Genomic DNA, 10,324 nt, shown 5'->3' on the forward strand with positions numbered 1-10,324 from the left:
TGTGTGTGTGTGTGTGTGTGTGTGTGTGTGTGTGTGTGTGTGTGTGTGTGTGTGTGTGTGTGTGTGTGTGTGTGTGTGTGTGTGTGTGTTTCTAACCAAGGCTTCTTTTTGTTTTCCTCTGGCTGCAGGCAAAGAGATGATCGAAATGTATTTTGACTTCCGCTTGTTTCGCCTGTGGAAAAGCCGCCAGCACTCCAAGCTACTGGACTACGACGACCTCTTGTGACACCACCCAATGTTCTGTTGGCTTGTCGGCCAGTTATTGCGAATCTGAGCCTACCTTTGTATGGTGTCAAGGCATTTGGTTGAAGTGGGGGGGCTCCTCTCCTCTCCAGAGAGGTTCCTAGACCGGCTCTGTGTGCGCAGCTAGAAGCTGGAGCAGCAGTGGAGGCAGCAGCAGTTGGGTCTGTTTTTGTAAGCCCTTCTGAAGCGACGGGGTGTGGCCCTGTAGATTCAGCCGGCGGTGTGCTTTCTCACCTGCACCTATTTTCACTTTCTGCCTCTGCCTAACCCTAGAAAAGAGAAAGAAGGGGGACAAGAGTGAGTTGGAGAAGCAAGTGACTCATCATCCTAGCCTAAATGTGTCAGAAACGCCAACTACACTTAGATTTCTGAGCTCAGAGAGACTATTAGATACAAGAGTGACAGTGGAGAATCTCTGTCTGAGATTTGAGGATGTTTTTTTCTTGTCCCACCTTTAGCCAACCTATCTACTCTTGTTAGGAGGCTTATAAGTATGGATTTATAAGTTATTTACAAAGGAATTAGAGCTTATATGTAAATAAACAAGTGCTTGCTAGAGCATTAGAGAATACATTTTCAGCATCTCTCGCCATGCTGTCATGTGATAATCTGGACATGTGATTAGTCTTATTAAGAATTAGAGTTGTCTATTTACTGCAGTCTTTTTTTAAACCTTCATATAAATGTAATAGTGTTTCTTACAGACTGTTGTAATAACTCAGGTCAAATTCTTTTGTTTTCTACTAAGAATTGTACTCACCTGTACAACATACTGTAGATCAGAATCAAAGGCCTTCATACTCCACACAGAGTCATCTTCAGTGGAACATCAGGGATGAGCGGAGCTTTTCTCCATTTTCATCTCGCCTTTTGAGTCAGCTGTAGCCAAACAGACAGATGCATCCATGCATATTTTTCATAACATTACAGCATTGTGTTTTAGCCCACTGAGCCACTGCTAGCTGATTTTTCTTGAGCTATTGGTTCGTGGGCTCAAAGCCTTTTGCAGTGTTTGTATTGCACATGTGCATTCAAACCCTTCTTGCATAGCTAGCCTCTAAAGAGGTTTCAGTTGGAGGCTGACATCAGACTCTTTACAGTGAGTGTAATATAGTGCATATTTAGTTCATTCCAACAGTTTTTCACATTTTTGGAGAACTTTCATTCTTTATTTAGCTTGGACATCCAGTGGAGTGGTAGGGGCGATGCGATCCTTTGACTTATTTTTGTTTCCCCTCACCACCAGCTTGTTGTTTCCATCTCAACATACTCTTAATCTTAATCATATAACAGCAACAATGTGTCCCAAACGCTGTCTTTGCCATGCTTATTTCCAGCATTACAGTCCACTGTAAAATGTTTTGCTGTAGCAAGATTTTAAAGATGCACAGGTGTGATTTTGTGTTTTGCTGCCCTACAGTTGGGGCGTTTCAGTCAGACTGACAAATGGTTCAAGCTGAGGCAGCAGAGGCTGAGATAGCTTCATCTTCATTCTTCTTGTTCCATTCGCAAGATCCTACATTTCCCACAATGCAACATGACTGCTTTTTTTCTTGAGCTCCTCTTGGAATGACAAATGTCTGAATTCTAAATTTAAACTTTGTGTGACACAAAGTTTTGCAGTACTGTTTTTCCTTTTCTTTCTTTCAAAAAAATGTGTCATCCAAGCTAAATGACATCATCTGTAGGAATATTAAGCTCCACTCAGGGGCTTAGTGTTGTGTAGATCAACAAATACAATAATGCCATATAGCTGATCATTGCACACTTAGTTTACAATAATAATAAAAGTTTTGGGGGACTGTGCTGTTTAGAAATACATGTACTGGTATTGAATATGAGTATTGAATATGAGTAAAAATGGACAGGATGAGTGATATTTACATTGTCTCATCTCAAACTTGTGCTGATGTGGTCATGTCCTCTGTTATATAATAACTTTTTCCTCCCTTCTGCACCCTCAGACCAAAGCACTCTTTCTTATCCGCAGCGCAAGCTGAGAAAAAGCGCTTTGTTTCTTGTTTCTTCTGTGCAGTTTGCTCGCAGAATGAAAATTAGTGTTTGGATTTGGGATGAGTTGTGATATTTTTAAAGTAAAGCAAGGTGTGTTGTTCATGATATGTTTACTAGTCTCTTATACTGTGTCCTGTCTGCATTGTAAACATAGTTCACTGCTTATTTTTCCACAAATTCCAAGCTTTGTTGCAGCTTCTTGGGCCATCCATGTCAGCTGACCTGGAATTAGTTTTCATGAAGCAGTCTTGATAGGTAGAAATTACAAAAGACCTCTGAAATCTATTTTATTTACTACATTTAACTACCAAACAGCTTAAAATATGTCCCTCTTGTTTAACTGTTATTGCGAGAGTTTTTGTGTTCATGGGACCGAAATCTCAAATTTAGAATAGTGGGTCATAATTATGAGTGGTATTGTATAAGCTGCAGAGATAAGGTCTCTTACATGTTTGATTGAATGCAATCTTCTTCTACATATACCTGTTACCATGACATTTGCTATGTTTGCTGTGTCTTAAATCACATACTTCTATATTTAAACTCATTAATTTGAGTTCGACATTGTGTTCAATATCAAGTACTGCTCCACAAAGTGCTGCTTGAGTACCTAGAAATGTGGAACATTTCTCAAGCTCAAGGGTCACTGTTAGCTAGCAGATAGACTGCTAGCCAACTGGTATTTATTTTTTGTTAAGGGTAGATTTTTTCTTCTTCAGGCACTGAAACTAGCTTTGTTAAATTGTTTTGCATATTGCAAATGCCATTAATGGTGAGTTCATGACTGGTCAGCTCTGATTTGAAACAAGCCTACCTGGTAAATCCATTTACTAAACAAGTAGCTATATAGTGTACATAAAGCACTAAATGAAAAAGTATTTGAATTGAGACACACTGTACTTAAACAGACAGGGATACAATGCTGCTACATACTCTTTTTATTCCACGAAGCATGTATCACCCAATCTCTGTCACAAGCATTGTGATAATTTGGTGTAATCAAAGGAAAAACGAAGACCTTTCTAGTTCCATGGCTGCTCCTGGTTTGCACCATTAAGTCACGCAGCATATTGTCTCACATGGCATCTGGGTCTTCGAATTACCTCAAATGCAGAGAGAACCAGGGATTTATTTGTTAGGGAATATTTAATGGTATTTTCTCTACTGCTACCTTTTTAATTTTCATAAATGTTATGCTCAGTAGAAAATATTGTACATTTTCATTGTACAGTTTGTGTTTTCTTTTTTTGTTTGGTGTTGGTGGATTACGTGTAAGGACTTCATTATACTTTCCATGTGAGTGAGTCTATTAGGCTCAGGTTGGGTCTAAATGATTTTGGTCATGAGACAGTGAGCCAGTCTATGCAGATGTCTGCATGGCTGGCTCGTTTTTGACTGTGGACACTGGAGATTTTACATTACTGGACAACAACCCGATGGCAGACTTCAAGGGGACGTGAAAGAATTACGACAGGGATGACTTCTTGGCCCTCATGTCTCCTGTACATGTCTGAAACATAGTATAATCAATGCTTGGAGCAACCCATCTAGGGCTGGACTCAGCGGTAGGGTTTGCGTTAATGTCCACCCTGTTTGATAGAATTTTCTTATTTGGAATATTCAAATGGAAAAGCTTTAAACAGAAAAAAATGTGCCTAAAACAATACCCAACCCTAAACCACCCCCAGGTGTGTCAGCGAAGATATGATGTTTATTAAGAGGTCAGTTTTAAGTGACCTCTAGTTTGAGTCCTTAACTGCAACATATTAGAAGCTGCGCCAGGTTGTTAACATTAATGCACAATATTGAGTGCTGACTGTGTTAGTGCTGTGGAAATGTGCATTATGCTAAACTGGTCATCTGTTCTAGAACAGGTAATCCCTCTCCTCCTTTGTTATTCAATCAGCCTTTGATTGTGTTTGCTGATCAAACCACCAACTGTTACTTCAAACAGGAGGCGGCTGTTCAGTATTTAAATTGTAGTAATATTTTACAGCCGTTGTGTACAGTCTGGCTAGTTTTGCCTGTTCACCTTGTTTACATTAACGTCAAAGTTAGTTGAGGTTGGTGTAAGTTAGTGTAACTCTCAGGCAATTATACAACTTTCAATGTTTCTTTTCCCTTTGTTCAGGCTTTATGAGCGTTTGGACTAATCATGTGAGGTCGTGCCTGTCCTTTGTGCCCAGTGATCTCTTTGCTTAAAGGTGGTTCTGATCTTAAAAATCGTTGTACATTCATGACTTTCCTTCATGAAGATATGTATTTGTTTAAAGATCAAATACTTTCCCAGTTTGTATTCTGTAGCAGTAATCAGTGTAAGAATATTTCTGTATTGGTATTTCAATTTGTATATTTGTATGTACAAGAGCATTGTTGGAGGTACTGTACGAGATAGCTTTGGATTTTAATGACTGTCTTACAATTCTGTGGACAGAAACAGACACTGCAGTGCGTGCAGTGTGCTCGCTGCTCAGCTTCTTTATATTCTGCAGCAGTTTAGCGCAGCCCCAGTTCTGCTCATACGACCCTCTTCTTTCTCCTCTGCTGCGAGTTTAAATAAAGGCCAAAGCCCAGAGCGTAATTACACACCTCTGTTCGACACTTGTAACCACATCTTAAGTCGAGGTGTTTAATCGTGCTCTTATACTAAAAACTGGCACAAGTTTGATGGATTTCTAATGAGTTTTCTGATAACAAAGACAACAGAGACTTTACTGGAGATTCATTATCTGCTGTCAAGCCCACAACATTTTCCCCATGGCTCTGATCAGATAAAACACTTAGCTCTCCTGCTGGAACATAACGCATCAGTGCTAACATTGAGGAAGAGCCCAAGCAGTGTAAAACAACTCGCAGACTTTGTAGACTAGAGCGGTTTTGAGTCACACTGAAGTATTTCATTCCCATGGCAAAGTCAGGTAATGTGGGACATCAGAGATAATAGGTCACATCTTTGAATATTACCAGTGAAACACCAAACAGAATTTTACAATGCTGCTACAAAAATCTTTTACATGAAACAATTAGGCTGATTGGTTTGAACTTACTAAGACGAGTTGAGCAAAGATTTTTATTTTTTTTTAAAAAGATCATTGTTCCAAAAACTTGCACTGTACTGAAAAATGATAGTTATAGTATATTATGTCATTTTGAGAAATATTCAAATAATAACCTTTGCTTTGAGGATAATTGCTTTAAGAAGCAGAGTGACTCTTCCATTAAGTAAATTGGGTCAAAAAGGTTAGACTACACGAGTTATTCTGCTGCTTGCCAGAATCGCAGGTTAGACATTTCTGGCATTTTTAGTGCTTAAAAATATGAAAGTTTACACAGTGACTACATATCAACCACAGTTATCTTGAACTGGCCATTGTTACATACACAGACTACGAAAACTCCAGTATCACAGAATCACACAATGAAAGTCAATAATTATGCTTTGTGATTGGAGTAGTAATTGCCTTTAATTTTTTGTGAAATGAAGGTGTAATCAATTTTCTTTCTCAGTTGTCCCCTTTCACTTTTGTTTGTCCCTATCATTTAAATATGATCAGCAAGTGGAGAAACCCCTAACCAAGGTCACATGAAATACTTCTGAAGATAATACTTTATCTAATGGGTGAAATTTTGTTTCCAAATATCTAAAATCACTTAGAGAAGCTTCAGTGTCAGGTATCTATAGGCTACTGGGTTTGTTACTACAGTATCCTCCCAATTCAGAAACAAAGCATACATTATTTCATTAACAATGTTATTGATCAGCAATATTGACCAGTGTCGCTTTAAGATAAAAAGATAAAAAACACCTGTACATATTGGCAGTGGAGAAAGCAGGAAACATATTTTTTAAAGGAGTTGAGCAGCGACTGCCTTGGCAAACTTCGGTTTGGGAAGCTTTGACAAAACTCTGGCATTAAAACATGACTCATGTCTGGGATGTTAAGCCTCTTCTAATAAGGTCAGGTATTCATATACGTGCAGATGTATTTCAGGGGGAAATGATCACACGCAGTTTGACTTCTCGTGATGGTTCACCGAAGCAGCCATTTCCATTTCTTGAGAGGATAATTACATAAATCAAGAGTTTGAGCTTTGCCTCCTCTCTTGTTATTTTCCACGTGAAATTGTGTGTCATATTGACAATTGCAAAGATCGCTCAAATTATTATTAAGCATTGTTGTGCCCTCCCTCCTGCTTTGTTCCAGTTTCAGTGAAGATTTCCAAGGCTCAGTTGGGAATGAGTGTGATGAGGATGATGAATTGACGCTGCTTTGATTGCCCTGACATCTCCAGTTGGGCTGTGATTGTATTTCTGGAAGTTTTGAAAATAATATGTCTATGTAATGTCTGTGTCATTTTGGATCAACTTCTAAATCATTTAACTGAGCATTACATTTTGGAATAGATTTTTTAGTCCAACACAGTAGAGTGTGAGATTTATAAATGTTACAGTGAGCTTCATCCATGTATATGGATAGAGAAAATCTTAAAGGTATGATAGCAATTAACATTACTGCATATAGTGATTTTGATACTAGCATAAGTTAAAACTATTATCTGGGTAGCTTTCCTGAGCTTTGGGGTTTCTTCCTTAGAATAGACATTAGAGAATGCTTCTTATTTCAAGGGCAATGTGTTGTATCTGAACTAATAGCAAGGAAATGTTTTTGCATTGCACAATGTTGGTAATAACCTGTGAGAAAAAGTATTGTTTCTACAGCATTTCCTCCCCCAAGTAAACTATAGTTAAACACAGCTTGTGTCTTTGTCTTATCATTGATTCAGTGGTGTCATTTTGGCCCCCAGGAAGTTTTACCTGGTTTACATTTCGTGTCGCTTCATAAGTAAAAAGATCCTCTCATGCTAAAAATGCAGGTTGGGTTGTGATGCCACAGTGCACTTTGGGATAAAAGTCCCCATCTTATTAAACTTTCTCTTTGTGTGCAGAATGCATGAAATTTTCTTCTGAGCACTCATGCAGTGAAATAGCCACATTAACATATTTAGCATAAAATTGTGCAAACATGTATCAGTTACAGAGTGTTGCTAAGGCTCTGTAATGCAGAAGTAAATGCTAAATCTAATATAGCAGCACAGTCACAATGATGCACTAACAAGGAACTTCTAACTACTCAAGAACATGCACTTTCTGGACCTCCAGTTTCACTGGGGGTACTCACAAGATCGTTCCAAATGAATAGGGACCTATGGAGTTGAAGCATAAAAATGTTCATTTTGTGGGGTAAATGTCCTTTTTTTCCACATAAATGGAAGCATTACAAGTACCTAGAGGATGGATGGCCATCAAATTCTGGTTCTCAGAGGATAAACTCGAAATACTTCAATAACACTTTAACATTTATCACACTTTGTCTTGTCATTTTCCATTTATGGTATGGAAAATGTCTGGATTACTATGGGCTGTGTTCCCATGGTGATTTTCAAAGCAGATTCACCATATTGCAGGTTGGGTTGTGATGCCACAGTGCACTTTGGGATTGGTTGGCATTGGTTGTTTTAAGATGTTAAAAAGCCAGAAGCGGAGTTTAGCAATGATAAATATTAGTGTGCATACAAAAAGACTTGGAATAATGATGCATATGATAATGTTTTCTTTTAAAGGCAAAAATACCCAATCACATTTGTCAAGACTGATATTGATGTAAAATTAAATATTACATAAATCAAAAATAAAATCTGTACAGTTATCCTAGTTCTCCAGAATCAGACAGAAATTATATACACCAGAGATTTTTGAAGTTCATAATATAGAAGCATCCTAGAGTACAAATATGCATATGCTGCTCTGCTGTGAGTATCAAATATAGTTATTGTGTTAACAGATGGAAGTAGCATATGTTCAGAGGCTGCAGTGATGCATTGTAAGCTGCAGCTACAAATTTTCCAGATGGAACAGCCATTGATAGCACGCAAGAACTCATAACTAGCTGTGTTGCAGACTAAGGTAACATGTTAAATGTGCAGGGCAATCAAAAACACGTCATTCTACTTTATTATGAACACACATCATGAATTCAGTACTACCCTACTCAGTTACACAGGGACACTGCAGCCAGCACATGTTGGCAGCCTTACAGCAACCACCATGTATGAATAATAGAAGAAAGGGTGGAGAGGACCAGACTACAGAAGCACAAGGCCAGAGTTAGTGCTCAACACTCAGGGGGGTCAAATTGCAGAAGTGTATGTGTGTACCATACCATACTCTACTCACAAGCAATTTATTATAGACCTGTTAAACTGCTCGTTAATACAAACGTCTAATCAGTCAGTCTATGGCACCACCTGCTTATCTTAGGCATGTAAACATGGTTGAGATGTTCTGCTGAATTTCCGCTGCAGTATTTTTTTGAAGAATAGGTGTTGCCACTCAGACACTACCTCCACATCAGTGCTGTGTTGTGTTTTTTCCAGGATATCTCTTCTTTTCAAACTGTTGCAACATCTCCCTTTGTATAATCTGTGAGTCTGTGAGCATCTGTACTGACATATCTTTATAAAAGCATTACAGCTGTATACAATTGTGTCTTCATCCCACAATGTGCAAGGTTATAAAAATCAAGAGAGAGAAACTAGTGACAGTGCACATGACATCAATTAGACATCAACTCTATCATACAGTGCTGTTCACGAGCCACTGGTGGTGGGTATACTGGGGCCCTTCAGTTCTGCTTTGAAATTCAGATAGCAGGATCAGAATTTTGCATGAACAACATGAAAGCATGGATCCATCCCGTCTTTAGACTGGTGGATTAATGGTATGGGAAATGTTTTCTTCCCACACTTTGAGCCTCGTACTACGAATTACTTGCTAAAACACCAAGGCCTACATGAGTATTATTGCTGAACATGCCCTTCTCTTTATGACCGCAGAGTATCCGATTTCTGATGGCTGCCTGTCACTAAGCTCAAATCCTCTCAAACTAGTTTCTTGAACATGACAATAAGTCCACTGTACTCAAATGGCCAAAGAGCATCTCTGGGATTTAGTGGAACAGGACAGTTGTATCATGGATGTGCAGTTGGCAAATATGCAGAAATTGTGACGCTATCATGTCAGCTTTTGGCTGTTCCCTTGTTACAAGGGGTCACCACAGCACATAGCTCTGCATTTTTGATTTGGCCAGATGGAGGCAAAAAAGTTACTATTCAGTACAAGCTAATGCTTTAATTTAATACAATCCAGTACTGTCTACTGCTACTTCGGTTTTCATATGTATGAAACATTCAGAAAATAACTGATCTCATAGCAGTGAAAGCTGAGCCAGTGACATGCTTCATTTAGATTAGCAGAGTTGATGTCTTGATGTATTGTATTTTATTGCCTTGCCAGTCCCCTCCCTTTCACTCCTCTTCAAGGTGGTCACAGAGCAGATTTTATTGATTATAAAAAGGGTGATGTTGTTTCTCAAGGAGATCCTTTACGGTCTGGATGATGTAGTCATGCATTACGAGATCTTATTAAGTGGTGAAATGTTTCACAAGCGTGTTTTACTTTTCCTCGAAGATCAGGGAAGGTTTAGACTTTGGGTTTCAGGTTGACACCAAATCTTGGCAAATCAACAACAATAATAATACATATTCAGTTTCTAGTCATGTAGAAGAGATTTGTGAACACCTGGGAAGTAACACAGAGGATGACAAGCAGACGGTCTGACAAGGAACAGAGGGAAACACACTATTATATAAACACACAAAGGTAATGAGGACAATAGGAAACAGGAAGGGAACACAGATGAGACCAATAAGACAAGACTAGACAAGGAGGAGAGCAAAACTAAAAACATTAACAGTGGGAAATACAGGAAAACAGGAAATACGCAAACTTAGAGACAAGGAATAGAATATAGAATAGAATATTCTTTATTGTCATTGTCACAAGTACAATGAAATTGAAAGATGTCTCCGGTCAGTGCAACATCACGAAAGATAAATACTTAAAAACTATAATAGATATGATATAAAAGATAGAAATACATATAAAATACAGTGTTCTCATACAGTAAATACACCCAAGCAATCCAGGCCTAAGGCCCCATACAGACAC

The 10,324-nt window shown here is 38.5% G+C and overlaps 1 protein-coding gene across 3 annotated transcripts in view; it reads left to right on the forward strand.

The window, feature by feature from the left end:
• The window catches only part of LOC102197052 (NMDA receptor synaptonuclear signaling and neuronal migration factor-like), a 67,776-nt gene extending 63,940 nt beyond the window's left edge, over positions 1–3,836 (forward strand). For all 3 annotated transcript variants that reach the window (XM_005745798.1, XM_005745800.1, XM_005745799.1), the window contains one exon: positions 129–3,836. In XM_005745798.1, coding sequence (XP_005745855.1) covers positions 129–226 — 98 coding nt within the window. In that variant the 3' untranslated portion in view covers positions 227–3,836. The remainder of the gene's footprint in view (positions 1–128) is intronic.
• Positions 3,837–10,324: the final 6,488 nt, after the last annotated feature.

Source organism: Pundamilia nyererei, unplaced genomic scaffold (genome assembly GCF_000239375.1).
Source record: "Pundamilia nyererei isolate P.nyererei 1_Seehausen unplaced genomic scaffold, PunNye1.0 scaffold00167, whole genome shotgun sequence".
In the NCBI taxonomy this organism is placed as follows: Eukaryota; Metazoa; Chordata; class Actinopteri; order Cichliformes; family Cichlidae; genus Pundamilia; species Pundamilia nyererei.